This window comes from Struthio camelus, chromosome 7 (genome assembly GCF_040807025.1).
Source record: "Struthio camelus isolate bStrCam1 chromosome 7, bStrCam1.hap1, whole genome shotgun sequence".
Lineage (NCBI taxonomy): Eukaryota > Metazoa > Chordata > Aves > Struthioniformes > Struthionidae > Struthio > Struthio camelus.
In genome coordinates this window covers 39,507,677-39,533,565 of record NC_090948.1, presented here as the reverse complement: position 1 = coordinate 39,533,565, position 25,889 = coordinate 39,507,677, and the positions used below count along the sequence as shown (strand labels likewise).

Sequence of the window (25,889 nt, the reverse complement as noted above, 5' to 3'; positions counted from 1 at the left end):
CGAGAAGAGGAGGGCAGAAGCAGAAGCTGGTCGCTTCCCCATGCAGGCTCCCAACATTCAAAGCCTCAGCCTCAAGAGTTTAAACAGAGCGTGTTCCCCCTCCCTATTTTACGGGGCCGTAAAAGCTTTATAGAGCATAAAAGTTTGTTTTCAGTGCACCTATCGGGCATCAAAGCTCTTTCCGAGCTCCTGCTTGAGCTTTGTCCCGCTGTCTGCCAGAGCCGTCAGTTTTGGGAGGCAACACAGCTTCGAATCACAGCGGTGGCTCCCGTTGCTATTAGTCCTGGCAGAGGGGCTTTTACACGCTGGTGAAGAGACATAAATAAAGCCTGCCTTCCCTGAGCACCACAAGGTGTAAAACAAGTTCCAGCCCTGGGGTTAAATCCCTGCCTAGCTGGCTGCTTGGGTGAGGCAATGGAGGCTGTGACCCCAAATTAGCAGGCGGTGGGTGTCTGCTGTGCGGGCAAGCGGCAGGCAGGGTGCGGAAGCACGTGTAGGAGAGACGTGCGAGGGCCTGGCCATGCTGTTTGTGCACACTTGAATGCTCTCCTGTGGCACGCTGCAGATGTAGGAAGGCAACAGAGAATTTCTCCAGCTGGGGTTTGCTAGCGTTGACCTGCTCCTGGAGGAGAGGGCAGGGGCTCCTTTTTTCTTGAGCATCTGTGTTTTGGTAGCTTGCACTGAGCTGGCTCCACCGTTGTGATCGGGACAGAGTTGCTGCCTTTCCCCTTGAAAATAAAGAATAGACAAGTAATCCCCAAGCGCTTCATGAAGGCTCCAACTCTGCTGTTTGCTTCCCCTCTCTGCCCAGCTCTTTGCAAATGAGAGTGTCCCAGACCACGTCGGCTTTGCACGAGTGAAGATCAACCTCATCAACGAGAATGACAACCGCCCCATTTTCAGCAAGGTCCTGTACAACGTCAGCCTGTTCGAGAACGCCACCGTGGGAACCACCGTCCTCAGGGTCCATGTGAGTAGGAGCATCCTGTATCTCTTGGCAACTCCATTCACGTGCATGTGGCTCCCTCTGGGAGATGCAACTCGCTCGCCCTTGTGAGGTGAGGTGTAGCCCTCCAAAAGGAGGCTTTTGGAGCAGAAGCGTTGATGACCTTTCCTCATCTCTGGGAGATGTGTGTGTGGTTCCTACCACAGTGGAAACTTGAGGAGAGGCTGGCTTTTGAGAGAGCTCCCATCCTGAAAGGCCTCAGGTGCGAAAACTGGCTGTTCCTCCAAGTACTGATCCAATGGTCTTGTTCCCACCTCTCCCTCCTCCTCACCACATACACTCACCCTGAGTATTTCAGCTGCATACGTGGCTTATGTCCCTATGGACATTCGCTGCCTCTCTTGTGTTAATTCCTATGGTGAAAACTGTTTTGAACTGTGTTGAACTTGGCTGCTTCGCTGATGAGAGTGAACACCCGACATCGGTCTTACAGCGTGAGTGCTCTTGCTGCCTCTTTCTGAAGGGTGTTGTTGTTGTTGTTGTCATCGTTTTCCTCGAACAAATTGAGGTTAATTGAGTCAATTAAGGGTGAAGGATGGAAGGAGAGGGAAATGACTGTATTTAGCAGGGCATGGTATGAAATGGTTGGCAGCAGAACCCCAAAACAGCAGGTGATGGGTATCGGGGTGCCACTGTACGCCCCCGGCGACGTTGTGGCAGGACTGGCAGGGCTCCTGCACCCAGAACGGGGTTGGCGTGAGCACCTAGCAGGCCAAAAGGCCATTGGTTGCACTATCTTGATGAGAAAATAGTTTCCTGGTATGTGAGAGCTGTGTTAGCTGATGTTAGTGCTGGTGCGGGACGGAGCAGGAACCAGGACAAAGCACAGCTCTGAAAAGCCATCGAAAGAGAAAGCAAAGATCCTCTGGGAAGGGAAACATCCTGGCGGGGGGAGCATCAAAACCCATGCTGGGCTGCGAGTGCATGAGGACTGTTGTCGTTAAATACTCGCAGATGAATTTCTGCGGCGGCAGCTCCGTCCTTGCGCGACGCCAGCCCCGTGGCGTGGTGCTCTCCGCAGCCCCGCTCTCCCGGGAGGCTGTCCCTCCTCTTCGTCGCGCGCCCGCACGTCGGTCCGGAGAATAAAAGCTCCGACAAAAGGATGCGGTGTATGCGCGTGTGCGTAAGTGTGTTTACTCTGCAAACAGATGGTATGAAACTGTATAGAGCCCCTGAGCCGTTTCCATCTGACAGTTATTAATATTTCAAGCAGATGTTTTGCTAGTCAGGCCGTCAGACACTAAACAATGAGATTGTTACTGCGTCTCCTCTTTCCCCAACTTCTAGCTATGCCAGCACTTTGGAGCACACGCAAAATGCCAGGAGTTGAATCTTCTGCGATAAATCAGAATGGATGCAATTAGCACTGAAATCCAGATTGCCCTCCCAGCTGATCCCAAACTTTTTAACAGCCCTCTCAACGTACCGACCCCTCCTGCTGCTGCTTCTCGCGTTTGAGATGCGGCACTTTGCCCGCTTTCAAAGTGCTGCCCGCTTGTGCGCTTCTTCTCTAACTTGTCCCGTGCGCCACAAACCAAATGGACCCTGCGAGGACGCCGCTTTTGGAAGTCTGCTTTTCTTGGTGATAAATGCCTCCTTTCCTGGTTTTCTTCTTTTTGCTTGCCTGGAAGCTCTTTGTGGGTAGATGCTTAGGGATTGGTTTTGAAACGCCCGGGCAGCCCACCTGAGTGCCCGCTCCTTTGGTGGCTGCTGATGGGCTCCGCCTGAAAAGGGGCTCTTCTCGCTCCTGTGCAGGAAAATGCCCCTTTGTGCAAAATAAAGCCAGGGGAGGGGAACAGCGGAGAGGATGTCGGACCGCACCTGGGCTGGGGAGGGGGGTCATGCATTTCATGGGAAAGCTGGATTTCCGGAGGGCTGCGGGCTTGCCCACGCCGGCATGCCTCCGGCTGAAGGGGCCCTGCGCGGCGGCGGGGGTCCCTCGGGAGCGGGGCGAGCGGTTGGCCGAGGCTGCGGGGCCCGGGGCTGCCCGCGTCAGCCTCTCCCGGAGACGGCCGGGCGCAGCTGGCAGCCTGCAGCTCCTTCCAGGCGGGGATGCGAACGGCTTAACACAGCAGGAGACGAGGGGAACGGGAAATCTCTGCTCTTCTGCCCGGCGTGATAGCGCCTGAAAGCTGCTCCCGACTTCCCGGGGGAGGAGGAGGCTGCTCCCAGCAGCCCAGAAGATCCTGGGCTCTTTGCCCGTCTTCCAGAAGGAGTTTTCCCTCCGCTGTGCTTAGCGGGTCGGGCGCAGGCGAAGGGGAGGAGGCATCCTTCATCCTTCGTGGCCGGGGAGGAGGAACGAGCCCGCCCCGCTGCACAAGTGCCCGCTCCTCGCCACCACCCTTTCCCCGCTGCCCTCGGCTTGACCAACTGAAAATGGAAAGAAAAAAAAAAAAAGAGAGAGAGAAAAGAGACTTCATTTGCAATGTGACAAACGGCCGTTCATTTCTGCGGCATTTCACTTCCTAATGTCACCGGCAGCAGAGAAACATTAACCGTTACACTTATAAATCAGCTGTAAAGCAAGGCAAAGTGCAGACAGCCAGCAAGGACCCAGAGCCGCTCGTTGCCTCCTCTCCCCTCGCTGTCTCTTTTCCTTTGCACAAATAAGCGCCCCTCTGGGCTCCTGGGGCAGATCTCGGTTACTTCCCTGGCAGCGTGCAGTGCAGGTTGTGTTTGTCTGCTCTTCATTCTCTGTTTTGCATTCTCTCCATCTCTGTCTGCCCGTTCACCCATCCATCCATCTGTTTAGTTCTGTCCTCACAACGCATTTATCATATAGATTCAGGTAGTCATTTGCTCGCATGAGAACATCTGGCGAGTCCAGGCTTCACGGGAATGGCTCCTGTCGTGTGCAGGGGAGCCTGGAATAAGCCTGGAGGCGGCTCCCGCCCCGGGGCAGGAGAACGGTTCTCGCCGACGCAGTGGAAACCTTTCTCTTCCGTGGCACGGAGCCGCGTGAGTCCAGGTTTAGCTGGCAGCATTGGCTCTGGGCAGCTCACATCAGTTGTGCTTTGGCCTTTTTATTAGAGGGCAGAGTGCTCTGCCCTGCGTGCCTTTTCAGGGTGCCGAGTGCTGAGCGGCGGAGCGGCGCATCTGGCAGAAGGCAAAACCCTTTCCCCGATGCTGCTGTTTCCATTTAAAAAAAAAAAAAAAAGAAGTTTTGTTTAATTTTCCCCCTTCAGCCTGCTTGCGCTGTACACCTGCATGCAGGCATGACCTTATGCGAGCTCTGCCTATGTACCTCCTCCGCGGCGTCCTGTGCTACCCGTGGTGCAGAAATGGCAAGTACTGCATTGTTCACTCTTCTTTCCTGGATGTGTCGCTTCCTGCCGTGTCACCTTCAGAAAAGTCAGCTCCTGAACCAGTACCCATCCAAAGCCACCAGCTGCCCAAGCGGCACTTGGTTGGGGGTGTCGAAGACCCCAGTTAATTTAGGGCGCAGTGTATGTTCTCGGTGCCTCGTGTTTCTGGAGGGCATGAAGTTATACTGGCTGCCAGCTTGCTCAAGAAGTGTGAAATTCTTTCTCTGACCTTTTCTGTTATGTTATTAAAAGGCTTCATGGCAGTTGTTTCAGGGAAAAAAACCCACAAAATTTCAATATCTGTTGGTAGCTGGGGCAGAACTTGCCAATATCTTCAGCCTAATCCCCGGTCAGTTGGTTCTGTGCGTATGCCACCTTGGTTTACCCCTGCCTTGCTGGAAGGAGCGTGCTGCTTGGTGGGATCTCGCAGCCTCTCTGGCCTGGCTTTCCCCAGCAGAGCAAGGCTTGGGGCTGGTAGGGGAAGTCTGCATGCAGAAAGGGTGACACTTTTCGTGGCTGAACAGAGAAAGACAGGCCGCCCTGGGGTGCCTGGCAGCTTGCAAAAGGCCTGGAAAGGTGCCGTGAGCGACAGAGACCCTGGGAAAGGGTAGCACCACCATGGATGAAAGCAGCTCGATAGAGGCACTGCAGACTGCACATACCCCGACGTCTGCCTGTTGTCCTGCAAAGTTGCACGCACGCTGTAGCACGAGCAACTGCAATAAAACCCAAGTGGGGGGTGCACACCTCCACCTGCAGTCTGGGTTTTATCAGGAGTCCTAGCACCAAAGCAGAGAGCTCTGTCCAAAACTATTTCTTCAGCCGTAGCCACGATTAGTGCCTTGGATGGAGTCAGTATCCGTCTTACAAAGTAGGCCCCAACAACGGGTTTTCTCTTGGGGTGAGAGGAGAGCATCTCCAGCTCTGTCTCTCCTAGTCTGAGAAGCCCAGTAGCTGAAGGGGAAGATGAGTTGCTAGACTAGAAGGGCACGTCTGTAGATGTCAGACCAGATAGAGGATAAATCCATTGCAGAGAGGAATGAATCAATAGGCAGATGAAGGAGGGGCAGATAAAAGAGCATGGTCAAACATCCACACCGCTATCTGACAATATCAGTACGAGCCTTGCAGGAAGCAAGTTCTAGCACAAGCGGTGAAATTCCCTGGGCAAATCCCCCGAGCGAGTGTGTGGAAGAAGGGAGTGAGATGGGGGTAGGCCCAGAAGGAACATCCTCTACTTTGGGATGGAGATAGTGCGGAGGATCAGGTCCCGGGCTAGGAAGGACCTGAAGTTCAGTCCGGTCCAATCTGTGTAGTCCTGCTTGAGTCCAGAGGCAGCAGAGGCCCTACGTATATGCCCACATGCTGCTCTTGCTCTCTGGCCTGATGCAAGCTGCCTCGTTGATACTAGCAGTGGAGCAGGAGGTGTTGCTGTTTCAGAAGCTCTGAGGTAGCACAACCCGGACCAGAGCAGAAGGAAACATCTCGAGGGTGCTGAGTGCAGGGTCCCAGGCACATCGGCTGGTAAGGGGACTGATTCTGGCGAGGCATCAGATCTTGCTGCTCAGGTCTCTGCTTCTCTTTCTTTCCCTGCATGCAGGATTTGAACATGGTCCCCTGGATTTGCCTCCAATTAGCTGTGGTGTGCTGGGGCGGGACATAACCCGTACAGGGCTCTTTGGGACCATCTGTGACTTGGGGAGGGGAAGAGGCGTTGGCACTGGACAGAGTTTTCCAAAATACTTTTTTGCGTGGAAGAAGCTATGAAAACGAGACCGTGCTGCTGGGGTCGTCAAGACGCTTACCCTCCCGGGCAAGCGAGAACTGCGCTGGAAGAGCAGGGAAGGTGTGAGCGCGCGTTTGCGCCTGTCAGACGGACCCTGCAGCACGCCAGCCGGCTGCTCGGACCGCCGCACGCAGCCTTGACAGCCTGATGGGACGCACGCGGTGCTGGCAGCGCTGTGCTGCTGTGAAAAAGGAAGCAGAAGAGCTGATGTAATCCCAGTACCGGTCTTTGGGCAGAAAGTAGTCAGTCACATGCAAACGTGCTGTTTGGATGCCCTTACTTTGCCCGGGCTTGCCACAAGCTGGGGTCAGCGTGGTGCTGGCTGCCCAAAAGCGAGGGATCTGCAGGGTGGCGTAGTTATACGAGCCTCGTTCTCAGCCGCTGATCTGTTTGCTAGGCCTGGAGGAGTGGGGAAGGGACCTAAGACGACCCAGCAGGAGGTAAGAATTAAGGGGAGGGTGGTCTCCTTAAGCTTCTCCTGTCCTGCAGAGCTGCGCAGCAAAGTCCTCCTGAAAAGCTCGGATAACCAAAGTCGTTAAAGGCGGAACAAACAGAGAGTGGCTTGTTTTGGACACAGCAATGCATTTGATTCGCCTTGAAGGGCCTAGAGGAAAATGGTTCTCTGGGGAAGTGTGTAAAGTAATCCCAGCTCCACGATCCCTTCCGGCTGCTTTATTTGCCCCGGTCTGGCTTGGCTGCGTAGTTTCGGATCGGTCGCTCCAGGCTTTGTGAGTCAGCTGGCAAAAAAGAGCAAGTTGGGGACTCTGCTGTGTGTCCACCACCAAGCCCACGTTTCCTCCTTAGTGGAGGAGCAGTGAAAAGTCGAGACAACCCGCTTTGATGAAAAGAAGACATGGAGCAGCTCAGGCTGCGAACTGCCGTGCCCCGCTCACTTTCTGAGTCTCAAATTATAATTTTTGGATTTTCTGGAAAAGGGGGAAAGAGAAGGTCCATCCTTTTTGCAGAATGCATTAGCTGGTGTATTCTTACCCGCTTGCGCTGGCGTTCCTGAGTAGTCCCTTTCAGTTACCGTCTGTGTGTTGTCCCATCTCCGAAGGTCCTCGCCGCCGGCTGCAACACCTTTGTTCACCTGGATTCTCACGTTCCCCTCTTCACCACCATGCATCCTCAGCAGCACCCTTGTTAGTAAGGTCCTAATGCAGTGAACGTGCTAATTAACCTTTCATTACTCTTCTCATTAAGGCAACCTTCAATCTGGTTGGTAAAGTTTCTCTCTTTTACCACCCAGCCATCAGTTTTCTCCTGCTTCTTCGATCTCTGTTTGGCCTCGTGTCGGGGATGGGAAAATCGATCCTGGCCTGATTTCCTTTCCCCTTCTTTCCAGCCAGTCAACAAAAAAGTGGTAGCGTGGTCTCCCCACCCTGGGAAGGAGAGCTGCAGGCATTGATAAACGCCTATTTAAAATGCAAACGGTTTTCTCCATCAGCTGTCAGTCTGCGGTGGGCCTCTCTCCCCAAATTTCGTGGGGGCCAGCCGTGGCCTCCCTCCCGTCCTGGCGGTGCTCTGCTCTCAGCATGGGGATGCCGCAGCGCATGGGCACCTACGTCCTGGCCCTGGCCATCCGGCAGGTCCTGCGGGCCGTTTTGGTGAGGCTAGGTGGGTTACGTCCCTCTGGTGCTGTCTGGTTCTGGGTGCCCATGCCCTCCGGTGGCTGGCGCGGGTGGGACGCGGCTCTCCAAACGTTTTCTCCTGTTGCCTTTGCAGCCTTCAGTTCTCCCGTGGCGGTGGATCCCCCCTTCTCTTTGCAAGAGGAGAACGACACCCGCTGTCCCATAACATCTGCACAACGCTGCTGTCTTGTTTCTCTCGATGATTTCCAAAGCGTGCACGAGAGGAGGACCCACGTTGCTGAAACTACCCCTTCGGTCCCAGGGAAAAAGCAAATAGAAATAGTTTGGGATCAAAGGCAGTAGTTGGGAAAGTCGGAGCAGGTGTGCTGGCTGTAGCTGTGGAGCTGCCGGTAGTTGGGATGTTGCTAGCGTTCACTGCGTTTGCTGCCGTCGCTCTGCGGCGTCCACCCTGCGCTGTGTTCCTCTCTCGCACGGTGAAGGTAACTGTGGGGATTGCCCTGGAGGGAAAGCCTACATCACTCCAATTTTTGGAAAGGTGCATGGAGCAAGACACGTAGCTAGCCAGTCCTTGGCAAGAAACACCCCAGTCCTGCTTCTCCCGAGAGTTGGGAAGGGGGCCTGAGGTTGGGGCAGGTCAGGAGAGCCCTGCTCTTCCCTTGGAGACCTCCTGCTCCTCCTCCTCCTCCTCCACCTGAGGCTGTGGAAGCCCTGACCGTCTTCTGCAAGGAAGGCTTTTCTGGGGTTTGGTTTGCTTTTCTGAGGCTGGGTGAGGGGGAAAGGGTGTGCGTTGCGGATGCCTGGGAGGCAGACTCGCCCATGAGTTAGGGGAACCACTTTGTCCCCCGATGTACTGTTAGACTTACGTACTGCCTTCCGCCACCTTTTTTTGTATTTTTACCTGTGTGTCCAGGCACCGTGACTCATTGGTGCACCCTGCGTTGCTCTCCTCAAATCCCAGAGTGCTAGGGGAGCAACTGGCACTCTGTAAGAATGAAATTTGGCTTCTCTTCCCCCCTGCTTATAAGCGCTCGATTCTGGAAAATACAGAAATGAGAGAGAGGGTTGGGAGTGAGGAGGAAAAATACCTTGCGAATCGGTGGCTGGATGAAGAGGCTTGCAGGGATGAGCATGCTTCCAGCTTAGTTGTGGAATGAGAACCGGGTGAGAAGATCAACTGTTCCTTGCCGCGTTCGTGACATCTAGGGAGCTTTCTTAACATTAGGACTGGGAGAGGATGGTTTAGGAAAGCAGGAGGGAGTTCACAGGCCACTGGCAGGGATGTGAAAGAAGAAGAGGGACTCGCGGTTGCAGGCTGGGAGCAGGGCAGGACATGGACCCGCTTGGGGCAGCGTGCATCCTTGCTGGGAAGGCTTTGGCCTAGGCATGGCAATAACCAGCTTTTTTTCCAGCCTGGGTGAGAGCTGGGGCAAGGAGGTGGCAGAAGATGGGCTAGTTTGAAATGTCCTCCAAGCCTGGACATCCTCCCTCCTTCCAGCCCTGCTCCTGTATCACAGCCCCCTGCCCTCATCTGCACCTCGCCCTCCCCGTTGGCATCTTGATTCATCTCCTTGTTCTCAGTCCCCCAGAGTCCCCCTGGCTCCAGCTGTGCTTAAACAGAACAAAATCTCTTCCAATTTCCCCACTGCTTAAAAGAAAATTGAGTCCTTTATCTGTGGGAAGAGAGGAAAACTGCAAGCACGTGAAACAGTAAATAGTCAAATAATCAAGGTGGAGATTCCAGGTTGCCGGGGAAGTCAAACGCGAACGGCTTCTCTCCTCTGTGCGTGTCTCTCGCCTTTTTGGAGTATGCCCACACTCCTTGTTCCTTCTAAATATTCCTATCAAATCACCCCCGTAAATGAAGGGAAAGGGAGGGGGGAATTAGCAGGTAGCAGCATGACTGACGGATCTGAAGTCCTCGTCCTTCTGTCAGGGCCCAGTGCTCTTTGGCTGTGTTTATCTCTTTAATCTAAATATCAATCCGTGAGACCGAAACGGGGTGGAATAGGAATGGTGACAGCCCGAGCGCTAAGGAGAGAGACGCTTATTGCAGCTTTTGCAGCCGCGCTCTGTCCTGATGGAGCTGTCAGGATAAATACACAGCTTCAAAGTGCAGAGGTGGTAAAAACAAGACCTAAAAAATATATATATATATATGTCGCAGCCCGAAAAAACGAACCCAACCCATGCGATGGAGGAGAAGGAACAAGCGCAGACCCGAGCCCATCCAAATGATATCCTGCAAAGCGCAAGGCAGGCGGTACGATTCCCCCACCCTTTCCCGGTGTTACTGTTAGGAGATGGGTTTTGCTGTTTTTAACCTCGTTTGCTCTTTTTTTTGCTGCGCTGGTAGTTTGGGAGGTGGCGGTGAGATGAAGGGAGATTTTTTTTTTTTTTCCCCAAGGTGAGGTGCTGCTCTGGTCTGGCTGCCCGCTGCTGCGGGAACCACAGCTTGGCCCGTGGTCGTAGGCAGTCCCTTCAGCGGAAAGCCCTGCGCAGACCTGTCTTCTCCCCGCCGTGGGTTTTCATCCCTCCTGGGAGCAGTTTGTGAGCTCCCCGCTGGGCTCCCCTGTGTCCCCCCTGCACCCCGCCGTCTCCCGGAGCAGCTGGGGCTCCATCATCCTCCAGCCAAGGTCTCCCTCGCGGGTCTGCTCCTAGCCGGTGCCATCAGCTGGGGTGACGCTGTGTCAGCGGCCGGGTCACCCCAGGCACAGGCGGCCTCGTGTGGTCTCCCACACAGATGGTGAGCCTCTCTTGGGAGGTTAAGGGGAGGCTAATTAGTCCAAATTGGACATTTAGGGAAAAAGACCTTTCTCCAGCTTTACTTGCTCCACACCTAGGGGAACCACTGGCGGTATCAAGTCCGAAGGTGAATTATCTTCGTTCCTGCTGGATGCAGGTTGGGCTTGGCCATTGCCTTTCTCCAGGCCAGGGTTCAGCGCAGTCATGTCCACCTCCAGGCAAGGACTGGCTCAGCTCTGCCCCTTCCATCTTTGCTTTCGCCACCCTCCTCCCCCTGTGCCCCTAATGCCTGTTGTCCTCCTTGCCTGCAAGGCAGGACCGGCTCTGGGGAATATTTCAGCGATCATTGGGGGATGATCATTGGGTTCCTGTGTCGGACCTTGACCTTAATTTCTTCCGTTTTGCTGGGCTGTAAAATTCATTAGAGACCTAACAGCGAAGCGACTGAGATGTCAGCCAGGCAATTGCGTGGTTATTTAATCCCTCAGATGTGCGGCTTGCCGTTCAGGTGGGCAGCGGGAGAACATGCAATCCGTACGGTTCGTTAGCGGCGTGCTGGCGCCTGGCTCGGCCCCGGGGCTCCGGTGCAACCCAGTGAGGCGGACGTCTGCATCGTGGTGGTGTCACCTTGCGGGGTTTGGGGTGGGGGGGACCGCCAGGGCCTTTGCAACTCGCGCTCCGAACGTCTGCTTCCCGTGCCAAAGGGCTGCCTGGGCCGTCGGGTGAGCCAGCGTCTTAATGCACCGTCTCCAGCCGTTATAACAGCCTGGCACCAGCTGATTACCACCAAATCAAGGTGGCTGCTGCCCAGGCGAGTGTTCACCTCGCTAACAAGGAGCCGAGGTTGAAGGGACTGCTGTTAGAAAACACAATCAAGGAGGCTCTTGTTTTATCCCCGGGCTGGGAGAAGAGGTGGAAAAAAGCTCGGCGATTCCCAGGGGGGTTGATTGGCTATTTTTCCCCCTCTGCACCCGTCTCCGCCACTCCGTCTCGGGCCGTGAGCCACGATTTGAGTCCCGGCTCCGCTGCGACCTCGGGGTCTTGGGCTGCTGGAGAAGCACTCGGGAGGCTGCGACGGTGCCCGAGCCCTCGCCCCCCTCTCCCTGCTCCAGCTCACCTCGATTCCCGGCTTCCCGCCTCTCCCCCTGCTTCCCCGGGCCGGCAGGGGCTCCCCCACGGGCAACGCAGCCCCGCTGGCTCCTGGTTGGAGTGACCTGCTGGGCGGCCGTGCATCCAGGGCGGCACTAGGGAAGGGGCCGCGTTTCGTCTGGGAAAGGCCTAACGAAGGTGAGGTGGAATTTGCTGCGGGTTCTTGATCTGGCTCTGCGTCCCCGTGGTTGCTTCCCGCGGAGAGCTTTGGGTGGCTCGAAAGGACAGGTGCCGGGATAGGGAAGCACCCGGCGCTGCGTTGCTCGTGTTGCCCGTTCAGGGACCCGGAGGCCGAGCAGGACGTTGGCTTGAATTCGGGTGCTGCCCTGGAGCTGCTGCAGGTGGTGCTTCCCGGGGCTCCAGCAGCTCCGCCGCAGCCCGCAGCACCTGGGGGTACCTGGGGGTACCTGCCCTGGTGGGGAGAAGAGGAAGGGCTTGGCAGGCCGGGCGGGGGGGTCCGAGACGTTTGTGCCCCACGGCTTGTTCAGCAGCGCGAGTTGCTAGTTGGTGTTTTGCTCCAAGCTGTAGAAACTTTGCGTTTCCGCTCCCGCGCCTTTACTAGCCAGCCGCAGGCTACTCGGATGCTCCACGGAGGGAGCTACAGGCAGGGTGGCCACATCTACCTCCTTTTCCTCGAAAACCAGGCTGGGAAGCTGGAAAGAAGGGAAACTTCTTTCTGTTTGCTTTCTCCATCTCAGCCTGTTCCTCCCCATCCAGAGAGGAATCGCCCCTTCCGCAGTGCTTTTGCTGTCCGGTCACCTCTGAACACCTGCGAGCAGCTGTTGAATGGCCAAAATCCAGATGCTCCTCACTGAGCCCGAACGTGCTACTGGAGGAGTGATGTACCTTGGCACGGGCTTTTCTCTCTCCAGGCGAGGTCCCCAGGCAGCGATTTTGCCTCCCCCTGTCCAGCAGATTTGGAGGGAGCGTTGCGTCTCTTGGACCTCCCTCAGCCTCCTGCAGCTCCACCACGCAGCTGGGGCCTCCCAGCCCCATGTCTCTGCTTAACAGCTCATGGGCCGCATCCAGCCGTGGTGGGAGCCACCGGCCCCGCGGAGGGGCCGGGGGAGACATCCCGCCCCACACCCAGAAACGGCCAGCGTGGCAAAGCGTCGCCTCCCAGCCGCCGCTGAAATTTAAGTTCAGAAAAGGGAGGAAGGCCATAGCAGAGAAGCTGGAGGCTCTCGGCCGCGGGGAGGAGGTTGGGAGGGACAATGGCGCGTGGCAGCCCTGTGGATGTTCAGCAGAGCCACCAGGACCTGGCTGCTCTTGGAGAGGGATGTCGCTGCCTCCTGGGTGGTTTCATGTCTCTTTAAACGCTTCCTCGCTCATCCTGCGGAGCCTCCCTGAAGCTGCTGCGAGTAGAGTTAATCTCGGGTAGTTTAAGGAGACGCTCAGTGGGGCTCGGCGGATGATGAATGTCGAAACCATTACCGGCGAAGCGCCGGGGCTCCGCGGAGCTGTTTAAAAATGAATTCTCCCATGTAGATTTCTGCTCCATCAATCCTTATGACATGTCAGACATTGCTATTGTTTCCCGAACAAATTGTGCGACATGCCCCTTTCCGCAGATTTGCGCACGCGGGCAGAACTGCTCTCTGGCTCCCGCGCGCGCGGCTCGGAGCAGGGCGAGAGCAGCCGGCCGCGCTCGGGCCGGGCTGCCAGCCTCCCGCTGCCGTGGCGGGGCAGCTGGCCGGTGGGGGAGGACAGGCACGAAGGGCATTCGTAGCCCCCCCCAAAAAAATTAAAAAAAAAACCAAACCTGCGTGCAGGGGACGGGGTGGGTGGGCGCAGCCGTTCCCGCGGGGCTCGCCGCCGCCGTGCCAGCCCTCCCGCCTCTGTCCGTGCTCGCTGCGCTGCAGCTCGGGTAAATTAATCCCTGGGGTTATCCAGGCTTTCTCTTCCCGGGACCCTCCCAGAGTTTAGCTGTACGAAGGCGTTTTGTAGCGACGGGCTGCGCCGGTGACAGCTCATAAAAGTGCAGATGTGGACCTGGGTTCTCGCTTTGACCTTTGCAGGCTCCAGTGGGCAAATCCCATTTTAATATTCCGGGCAGGAGATGCACAGCCGTAAAACCCTTTGATTGCTTCTTGCCGCGGAGCCGCTGGTGTCTTCCACCCAGCTGCTCCCCTTCCCCTGCCGTGGGAGCCTGCCCGGCGGGGCGGTGAGGCGGGCACGGGCGGGCGCCCAAGGGGGCCGCTGCGAAACAGCTGACGCCCAGGAGCGGGGGAAAGCCGCGCAAAGCGCCTGGCTCTGAGCGGTCTGCCCGCGGGCGGCCCGTTGCCCTTGTCGGTCCTCGGGACGGCTTTGCAAAGCGGTCGGGGAGGCTCAGGCTCCCGGAGGGTGGTCCAGCCCAAATTGCCGGACCCCGAGGTCTTAGGCGGTGCCGCGTCACCGCCGAGAGCTGCCTGGGACCTGCCTGCCCTCCGGTTTTGGCTGCTGAAGGGTGCGGGAGACGCCCTGGGGCAGGAAGCAGATGTTTTTTCAGGAGGGAGGCAGCCAGCCGGCAGCCCTCTCTCGGCAGCGCGCTTGCCGGCTGGTGGGCGGCGCTGGGATGCGCTGGGCTCGGGCCGTGCTTTCGAGCCCCTCTGCCTTCCAGGCAGCATCCCTCTGCGCTCACCTTCCTTTAACCTTCCTTCTCCCCTGCGCTGTTTTTTTTCTGTTCTCGGCAGAAGGAAATTGCACTTCCCCAGCGTTGTCCGTCACTGCAGAAAGCACTTACAAGCGCAATCGCAAGGGGCCAAATGAAGGGAATTAGTTTTGCTCGTGCTCCGTGGTGCTGCCAGATCTCTTGTAAATCATAGTCTCGTCCCCCCGCCAGCGCGGGGATGCGGCAAACGCCGTTCTCGTCTCTGTGCTGTCGCACCAAACGTTTTGCACTCAGCGGGCCCTGGGGGTAACAGTGGCAGTGGGCACAGGTGACGTCCCAGACGCGTCCCGTTCATCCCTCGGTACGGCCACGGTCTGCATTGCTCGTTTGGAAAGGCTGCGTACAGCAGCAAGGACGCCTGGGAAAATTCCCGGCTGGAAAGCTGAGGACCCGCTCGTGCCAGACGATGCTGCAGCTTGAGTGGCGGGTTGGATGGCAGAAGTTTTCCACCCGGCTCCGTCGCTTTCTCACCTAAGCAGCTGGCAGCTGACGCGTGCTCCTGATGGGAGGCGCCTGCAAGGCAAGGCGTTAATTAATAGCATGCATCTAACGATTGTGACAGGACCGGGGGAACACGCCAGGTGTTGCTGGGAGCGGGGAAAACAGCCTCAAGAGGCAAGGCACGTGCAGCAAGTGGCTCAGGCGAGGCGAAAAGCCTGGACGCCGCAGGCGGAGAGATGCCCCTTGGCTTGACGAAGGCCTGGTGGGAAACGGTGCGGAGTTGCGGGCTGCAAGTCGGCGTCGGCGGGGCTTTCCGACCCCACGTGGGCAGGCGCTCCGCTCGGGGGCTGCGAGGTAGACCTGCAGGACCAGCCGTGGCTCTGAAAGCCCTGGCAGCGGGCTCCGGAGCCCATCCCACGGTTGGCAGAAGAGCAGCGAGCAGGCGGCTCACCCTGCTGCTCCTGACCGCTGGAAAAGGTTTATTCGTCTTTATCGGATGCAATTACAGCGCACCGAAACCGTAAATCAGGTAGTCGAGAGGACGATCAGCAAAAGGGACGGCAGGTCCGGAAGGCTGGCTCTGCCAGGGCCTAAAGGTGTGAAGCGTAAGGGATTCGTCACCCGGGCTGGGGAGGCGTTTCGGGGACAAATTAATTCTTCCCGGCTCGTTTTCGCACCTGCTCGCCTCTGCGCCGGCCCCCCTTGCGCCCCGCGGGGTGCAGGGTTGGTCCCGCTGCGATGTGCTCAAACGCCTGCTCTGCTCTCAAGGGTAGTCAAGGCCGGAGATAAATCAGGCAGGTTTCGGGAGCGGGGTTGTGTCCCGCAGCAGGCCTGAAATACGGCTTTTTCGATAGTATCTGGACATAAAATGTGTCTTTGACCCTGCTTTTTCGGGGCCCTGTTAGCATCTAAGTAATCCGGACAGGCCTCAGTTTAGAAAATATGCTGGGGGAGGAAAAGGATATTTGGGGCCTTTTATTCCCCTTTTCTCATCTGAAAAATAAAATTTCCTGGCCCTTTTTCCCACCGCCGCTCATGCATATTTCATATATTCATTAGAGAAAAGGCTTTAAAACGCACATAAATCTTGCCTCGCTCATCCGGAGCTGACAACACCGCCTTTCCCGCGCCTTGTGGCGAGGAGAGAGCATCCTCGGCGGCCCGGAGCCGTGCCCGCGCATCGGCTCCCGCCGGCGCCGAGAGCCAGCCCAGCGCTGCAAAGGATTCAGGAGCGTGCGTCCTGCGCCGTTCCCATCAACGTCTTCGTTTGTCAACCGGTTTGGTGGGTTTTGGGTTTGTTTTTGTTTTTTTTCCTGTAGGCAACCGACAATGATGTGGGCACATACGGAAAAGTCAGTTATTTTTTCAGCGATGATCCCGACCGGTAAGTGTGGCAGAACCACCAAAATAACTTCGGCTCTTTAAAATCCCCTTCTAAGCTTAGCAGGGAGTCACTCACATGGGAAATTAGGGGTATTTATGTCCTACCTTTGAGGTGCCCTATGGGAAAATTAAGCCCTTATGAAAACATCTGGTTCTATTTTTCCTTTGGGGCCTTTTTTTTTTTAAATCTTTCTTCATGGTCATTTTTTTTCTTGTGGCTTGGGTGCTCCTAGCTCTAGCCGGCTGGGCAGAGGGAGATGCCTATGTCTGTCTTACACCCCGAGCTGCCTGGGGACAAGTTTCCTGATGCCCAGCTGGCGTTGATGCTTTCTGCCCAAGGGGTGACTTCAGCATGTGGCCAAAGGCAAAATCAGGCCAAAACCGAGTGTTGTTTTAAAAGTGATGATAAGAAGCCTCCGTCATAGCTTACTAAGGGGCAAAGTCGGTTTCCCAGCGCTCTTGAGCCTTAAATCAGAACTGAGGTTTCTGCCGAAGTCAGATCTTGTGAGCTGCCCAGCTTGTGGTGACGGGAGGGTTTCCTTCTCTTTGACCGCTCAGTTTCTCACTGGACAAGGACACCGGCGTGATCATACTGATTGCGCGGCTGGACTTCGAGGCCACGCAGCGCTACACCCTGACCGTCATCGCCCGGGACGGCGGCGGGGAGGAGACAGCGGGGCGGGTGCGGGTCAACGTCCTCGACGTCAACGACAACGTGCCCACCTTCCAGAAGGAGGCCTACCTGGGGGCGCTGCGGGAGAACGAGCCCTCCGTCGCCCAGGTGCTCCGGCTCCGGGTGAGGGACCAGAGGCGCTCCCAGCTCCTTCCATCAGGGCGCTTTGGGAGAGGGGTGTCTTCTCCTCCTCCATCTCCAGCCGTGCCTATAAGGTGTCTCTAGGCCTGATGCTTCTTCCAGGCCATGGGTGCTGCCTTGTTATCGCTGTGCTCTGCTTAATGACACCAGCAAGTCCCAATGGTGGCGCTCCGGGTGTTGCTGACAGAGCCCTTTCTCAGCACAGGGTGGGAGGAGAGGCTGGTTTGCAAGCCCCTGGGGTCCTGCTGTGCGTGGCTCCGCAGGGCTGTTCAGAGAGGGGAAGGAAAGGGAAAAATTTGTCGTAAACCCTCAGGTGATGGCCAGGGCCCCATCACTGCCTTTCTGCTGCAGGCTGCTCACTGGAGGCCCCAGCTGAGCTAGTTACCGCTGATTTTGGGGTGCACCTGGCCAAAGCCTTGCTGAGTGGAGAGATGGGTTAGAAACATCCACTGATGAATGAATGCCCTCCTCTGCTTTTCCTCTTTCCTTGGACCCAGCGTGCCCCTTCCCTTCCCTCAGCTCTCCTCCATCGCATTTCACAGATGCAGCTTCCGAATTTACGTGCAACTCTTTTCTCCCTTCTGCTTTTGCCCTAGGCATCTGATGAAGACTCCCCTCCAAATAACCAGATCACTTACAGCATCGTGCAGGCGTCTGCCTTCCAGGACTATTTCGACATCACCGTGTCGGACGGGTACGGAGGTAAGGGATGCCGGCTCCCAGGGGCATGGTGCCCGTGCCTGGAAAGCAGCACAGCCCTGGGAGAGCAGCACTCGTTCAGGCTCCCCTCATGCAATTGCAAGCAGTCATGGGCAGCAGGTTTTAAGAAACGGCTATTACAGCTCCTCTGTTTGTGGTGACCTTACTGGAAACGTGGTCCTACAGGTCCTTTGCAACACCGCATAAAATGGCTCAACCTGAGCCACTGCGGGGCTGTGAGATGTGACAGCTTTCGGCTAAGAGAGAGTAATTTCTGCAGATGCATTACCTCGGTCCCTTACCTTGCGTGACAACGGCTGCAGTTAAAAGGAAGAGTCTGTGCTTGGGAAGCGGAAGGGACTTTCCAGGCACTCAGCATACGGGAAGAGGAGGCTGGACTGTACTTTTCCATGTTGCTCTCCTGCTGCTTGCTATCCCGGGCAGATGACCAAATTTCCAGAAGTAGCTACAGGCTTAGGGAGCTTTTAGCCACCCACTCATGTTCATTTCCCAGAGCCTTGTTTCCCCGTAGAGCCGAGCAGCTCACCCTCTGCAGGTCTGCCCCTGCAACGTGAATCAGGGTTGGTATCTGAGTCGCACAGCTCTGCCCGATTCCCCTGGCTTTGAGAAGTCTTGGTGGGACGTGATGCCCTTCTGCTGAGAAATGCGCATGTGCACAAGGAGCTCAGAGCAACCCCAAGCCCCAGTATGTTAGCAGGAGATGTATGGGATGTGCAAGCGGGCTGTCCGCTGTCCTGCTTGGTGTGTGGATACCCAACGTGGCATGTGGATTGGCAGGCCAGGGACCTCCCAGCAGCACCACTGACCACCGTGCTTTACGCCCTTTCAGTGATCAGCGTGAATCACCCCCTGGACTACGAGCAGATCTCCAACGGCGTCATTTACCTGACTGTGATGGCCAAGGATGCCGGCAACCCACCACTCAACAGCACTGTCCCCGTCACCATCGAGGTCTTTGTAAGTACGGCACCTATCCGTGCCCATGTGGCACCACCAACGGTTGGACAAGAGCGAGTGCTGGCTGGCTTTGCTTGGCCACTTGCCTGGATGCTTCGTGCCGGTGCTCTGTAGGCAGTCAGCGTAGTCCTTTGCACTTCCATAGCACCTCTCCTCCAGCGTGTCCTGGACTGGGTCTGGGAGCCTGGTGATGGTCCGGTCGTTCTGTTTCTGCTTTGCACGTGTAACATAGGCACAGCTGAGTCCAGAGGACTTGCCTGCAGCGGTGCACTGAACCTCTGGCAAAACCTCAGCTGGCCCTCTGCGATCCTGTCATGATATCCCTCTGTTAGCCTGTTCCCCCATAGTAGTGTGATTAATCCATCAGGAGTACCCCACGATGTGTACATGCAGGTTGTAATTAAGTAGGCGTCTATTCACATGGATGCATGGGTGTGGATGTGACAGTCTCATGGATATGCTTTTCTTTGTGTGGCATCTGGGATTCCCCCTTAGAAGCAGCTTCAAAATAACTTTCCTTTCCCTGTCAGAGGTGATATTTCTTTGCCATTCAGCAAATGTCCGCAGCCCTCCCTGGCTGTGCCAAAGGGAGATGGCACCTTGCTGGACCTCAGCCTGGTGTGGGACGGCAGCAGGCTCTCGGGAGCCTGGGAGCGAAGAGCTGGCAGCCAGCCGCCCTCTGCGACTGAGGAGCTGCAGCCTGTGAACCGTTCTCGGTGGGAGCCGCGGGACGGGTGGAGCGAGCCTTGGCAAAAGGGCCGTTCATTTGGAGAAGCAAATCCGGCCGCTCAGGTTCCCCCTTCAAACTCTGCTCTGCATTCCCCTGGAGGAGACCCTGCCAGCAGCTTGCGGCATGTGGGGATCAAAGTGGCTGGCGAAGGAAGCAGCTACCTGACAGGAGAACGACTTCATTTGTCTCCAGCGCTGCCGAGCTGGAGAGGATTAGTGGAGGATCTTCTCCTCTTCCTCCCTCCCCATTGCCCCCTCCAAGACCTAAAGGTGCCTGAAAGCAGAGAGCGTCGAGTCTGACATGAATATCAAATGCGCATTGGCACTTTCCACGTGCTTTGCTGCGCGCTTTGTGCACTGGCACAGGTGCAAACCCCCTCGAGAAAGGGGCTGCTGCTGGGAGAGGTAAAGCATCTCTCTGTTGCACAGGAAGATTAGATCAGATCATCACTTTGAGGAACGCTGTGGCTGGAGAAAGGCTGGAGGGGGATATCAGCGATGGAGACAGTTTGCTTGATAACCCGTCAGTCTCGCTGGGATCTGATCTAAGCCAGGCTGGCAGTCATGTCAGTCTGCAAGCCGGAAGATGAAGTGAGCGCCGCTGTAGGATGGGAACCACGTCCCATGAGCACACCTCTCCTGCAGCTCCAGGACCAAGCAGTCCTCGAAATACTTGGGAGAGTGAGGAATACGGCAAGGCAAGAGGGGCTTAGCGGTGGCTAAATAGGTTCTTTCCACGCTGTCCTTCAGTCAGTATAATCACATCTGTCTAAAGACTACTCTTGAAAAGGTCATCTCCTTCTAGTTGGTTTTGTACACTGGTGGTTTTTAAGTAGCTGTCACTTTCTCCACTCTCAACCAAAAGGGGGAATTTCTCTCAACTAGAAAAAAAAAAAAAACCCTCAAAAAACAGAGAGGAAGAAAATGAGTAGGAGGAAGTGTTTCGCAATGGCACGTCAGGAAAAAAGATGCGGAGAGGCAGTACGAGAGGGAGCGTTGGAGGGCGATAATTTTTTTCGTCCTTTGGTTGTTGGTTTTTAATAAAGTCAAACTCGCCTTGTACATTTCCCATTAGGGGACAATAAGCTTTTGTAGAGGGAGCCGCTGAATTAGAACTAATAGCGAGCGCGACGCCAGGATCCGGGGAAACATCGCCGCTAATACGTTTCTGCCTCGCGCCCTGCCGCTGGCACTGTTTGCTGCGATGAGCCAGCAACTCCTGGCGTATGCCAGGGTGGACCGGTTACCAGTTAGCAGTTACCGGCCGCCCAGTACCTCTGAAGACAGCAGGATGCTCTCTTAGCCGAAGGGTCGCAGCTTTGGGGAGGAGGGCTGTGGACCTGGAGACCACGCTAAGCTGTTCTTGCAGAAGTCAGCGAGCCGGAGGCGGTGAGCTCGGAGGCTGACGCCGCTGGCCGGATGTCCTCTCCGATAGGCCGTGCGTTGGATCCTCTCGCTGGCGGCGCTGGGGGGTGGTGGAAAGCTTTGGAGTTTGGTCTCCTTGAAGAGGGATTTATTTCTCGAAGGACACTTTGCAGGCAGGTGCGATCCAGCTCTGTCCAGATGGGGAGCTGGCCAGATGTCTAGCCCGTGCCTCCCCAAAGGCCAGCTTACCGGGCCATGGTGGTGCCGGGTGCCGGCTTATTAACTCAGGCCACTAATGTAGCAGCACAGCTTAGGTTCTGGCTTGTGTCCATCCGGCCTGGACCACTGGCCCTTGGACGATCACCCCGACCCAGCTAGCAGCCGCGCTCTGTGAAGATGGACGGTGCACGGGCAGCAGACAATTTCCTCATTACCATCCAAGGAAGCCGCGGTGGAAAGCCGGGTGATGCAAAGGCTGATTAAAGACCACCTGCTTCCGGCAAAGACAGCAGAGGATGGCAGTTTAATTACAGTACGATGGGCATCGTTGGCACGTGAAATTGCCTCAAATATCAAGTTCAGTGGCAGCAGGAGCAGCTGAGCCTGCGAGCCCATCAGCAGGCTCTAGGTAGAAGGCGTCTCCGGAGCAGCCCCAAGAAAATGGCAAAGTCCATAGCGATGTTTTAATGTTGTGGTGGCTCCATCCTTCGCTCCGTAGGCTGTTGGGTTTGGTTCATTTAAGGCTGATTCTTAACATTATTTAAACAGCATTTAAAGCCCTTCTGGGGGAGCTTTAACTAGTCCCTAAATCCGTTGTGAGGAACGTTTCAAGCGATTGCTCCTGACCGGTTTCACCAGGACAGCCATAGTCTCTGGCAGAGATGAGCTTCAAGGGAGCATGTTGATATGCAAACCAGTCCTCCCCTCGGAAAATGCTGTACCTGCTCTCTGCAAATACCCATACAATTCCTACAGCTAAACAAAAGTGGATGAAAAAAGCCTATCTTTGTAAGGGTTTACTTACTCGGCATGTGCTCAAGCACTTGCGGGCAGTGCGATTTCCACTGCTTCCCCTGCAGTGCCAGCTAGCTGGCTCTGTTTGTATTTAAAGAAATAAAACATCTTTTCATCCGCAAGGGAGGAGCAGAACAGAGCCTCGGTTGGTCCCCAGAGCCCATAGGTAGGGAAAAGCCGCCTTCGCTTTGAACACGGGGGGCATAACTCAATGCCAGTCTGGTGCGACCCATAGGAATAAGCCATCTGTGCGCAGCTCTTAAGAGGATGGAGCAGGTTTATCCTGGACACTGCTTTGCTTACAGCAATGTTTGTGTCTTTCTGGAGCTCTGCGGTGGAAGGACAAACAGCCCATAAAATGCTTCCCAGCAAATAGTGGGGAGGAGGTAGCAGGGTTTCCTCAGATCTACTTGAATTGAACGTGGTTAAATCACAGGAGGCCACTCTGTGCCTCAGTCTCTCACCCAGTCCCCTGTACTGGGCCCCAAAATCATCGCTCAGAAAAAAGTCAGAAAAAAAACAAGAGCGAAAAGCTGCTGCTTTCCCAGAGCTGCAGTGCTCAGCAGAGACCTTGAGCCTCCCTGCGAACCTCTTTGCTGGGGCAGGCACAAACCAGAGGGGCAGCGGGGAGGAGGAGCCCTGCTGTTGTCTCCCTGCAGCCGAAGGGTACAACCCCCAAAGGTATTTGTGGCCAGACTGTCCTTCCTGCTTCAGTCGCTTTGCACCATTCGAGCAGCTCAGAGCAGCCAACGTTCGGGTCATAAGTGGTAGACCAAGAAGTCTCCTTGCTGGAGGCAGGCTCCCTGCTAGCGCTGGTGCTGGCAGAGCTGGCCACTTTGCAAAACGCATGCTCCTCATTGCTGAGGTGGGGGACAGGGACGCGGGGTGGCTGGGCTGGGCTTTGCCGGTGCCTTCTGTCCGCGTGGCGCGAGGAGCCGAACCAGCTCATCCCCAGGGACGTGCGGTCGGCGTGCCTGCGCTTCCTGCCACGGGCTTGTGCTGAGCAGGACCTGGAGACAGGAGATGGAGGAGGTGTTTTCTGGCTTTCTTGGATGGTCGTAGTCTGTGCTCAGACCTGCGGTTCCTCCTCCTCTGTGCCTTAACCCTCAGGCCACCTTCCCTCTCGCTGATGTCTTGAGGCAGAGCGGTCCAGGAGTGTCCCCAGCCCATGGCAGTGTTTTGCAGCTCCTCGGTCATTTTGTCTTTTTCCAAACCGGCATCTTAAACTTTTTCATTGCTTCAGGATGAAAACGACAACCCGCCCACGTTCAGCAAGCCGTCCTACGTCATAACCGTCATGGAGGACATTATGGCAGGTACGGGAAACGTGCCCTTGCTGTTTCTCCTGTTTGGGGATCTTGGAGCCGTAATGGTCTAGCTGACAGCTTTTGGGGGGAAAGAGGAGGAAAGCCCAAAGACCTGGCAGAGTTTCATAATCTCCTAGGAAACAAGGCTGAGAGTGACAAGAGCAAGAGCGAGTGCCGCTTGCCTGGACGCCCAGGTCTCAGCGCACAGATAAATTGCACTTAGACAGAGTGCGTATGGGTAGCGCTCGAGCCCTTCTCTGCGCGTGCCACCAGAACAGCACAAATAACCCGGGAAGCCTGGCTGCTTCCTAGCCAGCCTGGGCTCCCTAGACCCCGTGGCACACCGGGGCTGGGTACGGAGCTGCAGCAGGAGCGGGGAGAAGGGGCCACCCCTCTGCCCACCCCTCATGTCCATCTCCCCGGCAGGCGCTACGGTGCTGTTCCTGAACGCCACCGATATGGACCGGTCCAGGGAATATGGGCAGGAGTCAATTATCTACTCGCTGGAAGGGTCCTCTCACTTTCGGATCAACGCTCGTTCAGGTAGCCTCCGCGCTCAGCCTGGCGGTTCCCCTTTCACTTGGTCCCTCTCCTGCCTTCCCTCCTGTATTCTTCCCCGTCCTTTTTCCTCTTTCACCCTTACCCTTTCCCCTGCCCTTCTCTCCTCTCTCTCCTGAGCTGTCTGCTTAGGAGAAATACAATTTAAGGGATTCATTGCCTAGATTTCAGGCAGCAGGATTTGCTTGGCGGCGGTGAAAGTTGTGGGGAGAGGCACCAGCAGCCGCTCGGTTCCTCGTGGGAGTGAAGCCTGAGAAAAGGCTATCGTTTTTTGGCTGCAAGCACTTGTGTTAGCCAAGGAGCTGCTGCTGCCCACCTGTGCTTGCTGGCACCCTTGGGTTCGCCCTGGGCAGGAGTGAGGGGTAGCGGCCGGGCGTTGCAGCCGGTTCCCCACCCTGGAGAGGCGGAGGAAACACGAGGTCTGCAAAAACCTGCTCAGAGGCTGAGGGCACTTTCCTACAAAGCTGTGTGCATACCTGTTGAAAGCGGAGAACTCCTTTTGCCCATATAGCATCCCAAGGTTAAGCTCACACTGATGCCTTGGAAAGGAAAGAAGGAAGGAGGGATCCGTGTGTCCCAAGGCCTTTAAGAAGTTTGGTGTTATCTCTGTGCTTTGCCAATTCAGGGCAGCTGAACCTGCCCTGTAAAGGTGTGCTTAATTGGATGTAATTTCGTGGACAGAACAGATCCATCATTACGACACATGCACACTTAAATTTTTTTCCTGTGATTAATTCTTTCAGCCTGTGAATTAATCGGTGCCACAAAAGTTTGGAGGCAAATATATTTTAAGAAGACCTTTAACCTTACAAATTTCTCTTACCGAGATTAATTTTTCCCCTCCGATCGCTTTGTGGGTGAGCTCTTCACATCCCATCCAAGTCCCGCTGTGGTGAGGCATGGTCCACGTTCCTCACCTTTCAGTGGCTAGGAGGTAGAGGGGAGGGAGCAGAGGGCCAGGAGAGAAAGACGGGACAGTTTCATTAGCCAAGTGCAGCCAACGCTGGAGGTGATGGGAAGGACACCCCCTACTGAAGTGCGGTTGTGTCCGTGGTCTTGTGGCACTGTCACCACTGAGGATGGGACCAATTTGTTCCCTCCAGTGAGCTTGGCATCACCATCCTGGTAGTCTAACAGGCCTTTTGGAAGCGGCCCACTGCAAATCCCACATGTGTCGTTTTGCCCTTAGGAAGAGTAGTGCAGAAGCATTCAGCTCAGGGATGTCCCAGGACATCCCAGCCATCAGTTTGCAACTGAATCAGAAGGGGGGGGCCCATTTGTGAAGGATCTGCTCTCCATTTTCGAGTGTCACACTTGCTCCTGTTCCCCATGCCTTGGGTGAGAAGTCACCCTATGACACCTCTAGTCCCTCTCGTTTTCCTGTGGCTGCAGGGGAAATCACAACAACTTCTTTACTGGACCGAGAGGCCAAATCTGAATATATCCTCATTGTCCGGGCAGTGGATGGAGGTGTGGGCCATTACCAGAAGACGGGCATTGCTATGGTGAGTGTATCCTCTCCTCCTTTCTAGCTGGACCTCGGATTTCCTCGCGGTGGTGGTTGGCAAGGGGAGCGATTCTGGGACTGGTACTACCCAGGGGCTAGTATGAGCTCTGGTGTCAGCCTGCTTCAGCCTTCGAACGGTCTTCGTCCGAGGCACTCAGCTACCAAAGAATTCAGCTGCATTTGCTAACAGCGTTTAGTGTTGCTTGTGAGTGCAAGTAAAGAGCAGCTGGTGGTATCTGCCCTTGGGGCTGTCTCTACCTCTGCTCACAGTCCTTGCAGAATGACTGTCCAGGCACGATTAGGATATTTAAAACTGGAAATCAGGCTGCCTTTCCTGACAAGCCGTTCACCTCGGAGCCACTTGATCTTCCAGTGCCTTCTGTGTCCGTTTCAGTGTGTGCACGTGGGAGCACGTACCCATTCCACCCTCTGCAAGGCTCCCTCTGTTAATGCCTCTTGAGAAAATGCTTGGTTGGAGACCTGCAGGAGTGCTTAGTTATTCCTGATGACTGCTATTCAAATACTGCCTGGATCAAGGGTTTCCAACCTACTTTTGATTCCTGGGCTTCTCAGAAAGTTCCAGTGGAGGTGGAGGCCATTGTACAGCAGATTTAAACCTTCTGGCAATAGGATTGCCTTGCCCTTCACAGACCTCAGGAAAGAGGTACCTGTCTGTACAGCTTTTACATTCCACCTATTGTTTGAAAGAGCTTTGCAAAGGGTTTGTAAGAGTCTTTGGAAGAAAAGTAAGCCAGAAGCCAGGGATCAGTCTCTCGCTGCTCATGGCACCATGCCAGTTTGAACATATCATAGCGTTTGGGGTTTCTTTCTCCTGGGATCCTTGGTTTGATTGCAGAAGAGATA

The 25,889-nt window shown here is 55.7% G+C and overlaps 1 protein-coding gene across 2 annotated transcripts in view; it reads left to right on the top strand.

Annotated features, from left to right (window-relative positions):
- Positions 1–25,889, top strand: part of CDH23 (cadherin related 23) — a 227,241-nt gene that overhangs the window by 139,701 nt on the left and 61,651 nt on the right. For both annotated transcript variants that reach the window (XM_068950920.1, XM_068950919.1), the window contains exons 13-20: positions 812–970; positions 15,991–16,055; positions 16,613–16,850; positions 17,465–17,570; positions 18,418–18,545; positions 22,897–22,969; positions 23,387–23,503; positions 24,911–25,023. In XM_068950920.1, coding sequence (XP_068807021.1) covers positions 812–970; positions 15,991–16,055; positions 16,613–16,850; positions 17,465–17,570; positions 18,418–18,545; positions 22,897–22,969; positions 23,387–23,503; positions 24,911–25,023 — 999 coding nt within the window. The remainder of the gene's footprint in view (positions 1–811; positions 971–15,990; positions 16,056–16,612; positions 16,851–17,464; positions 17,571–18,417; positions 18,546–22,896; positions 22,970–23,386; positions 23,504–24,910; positions 25,024–25,889) is intronic.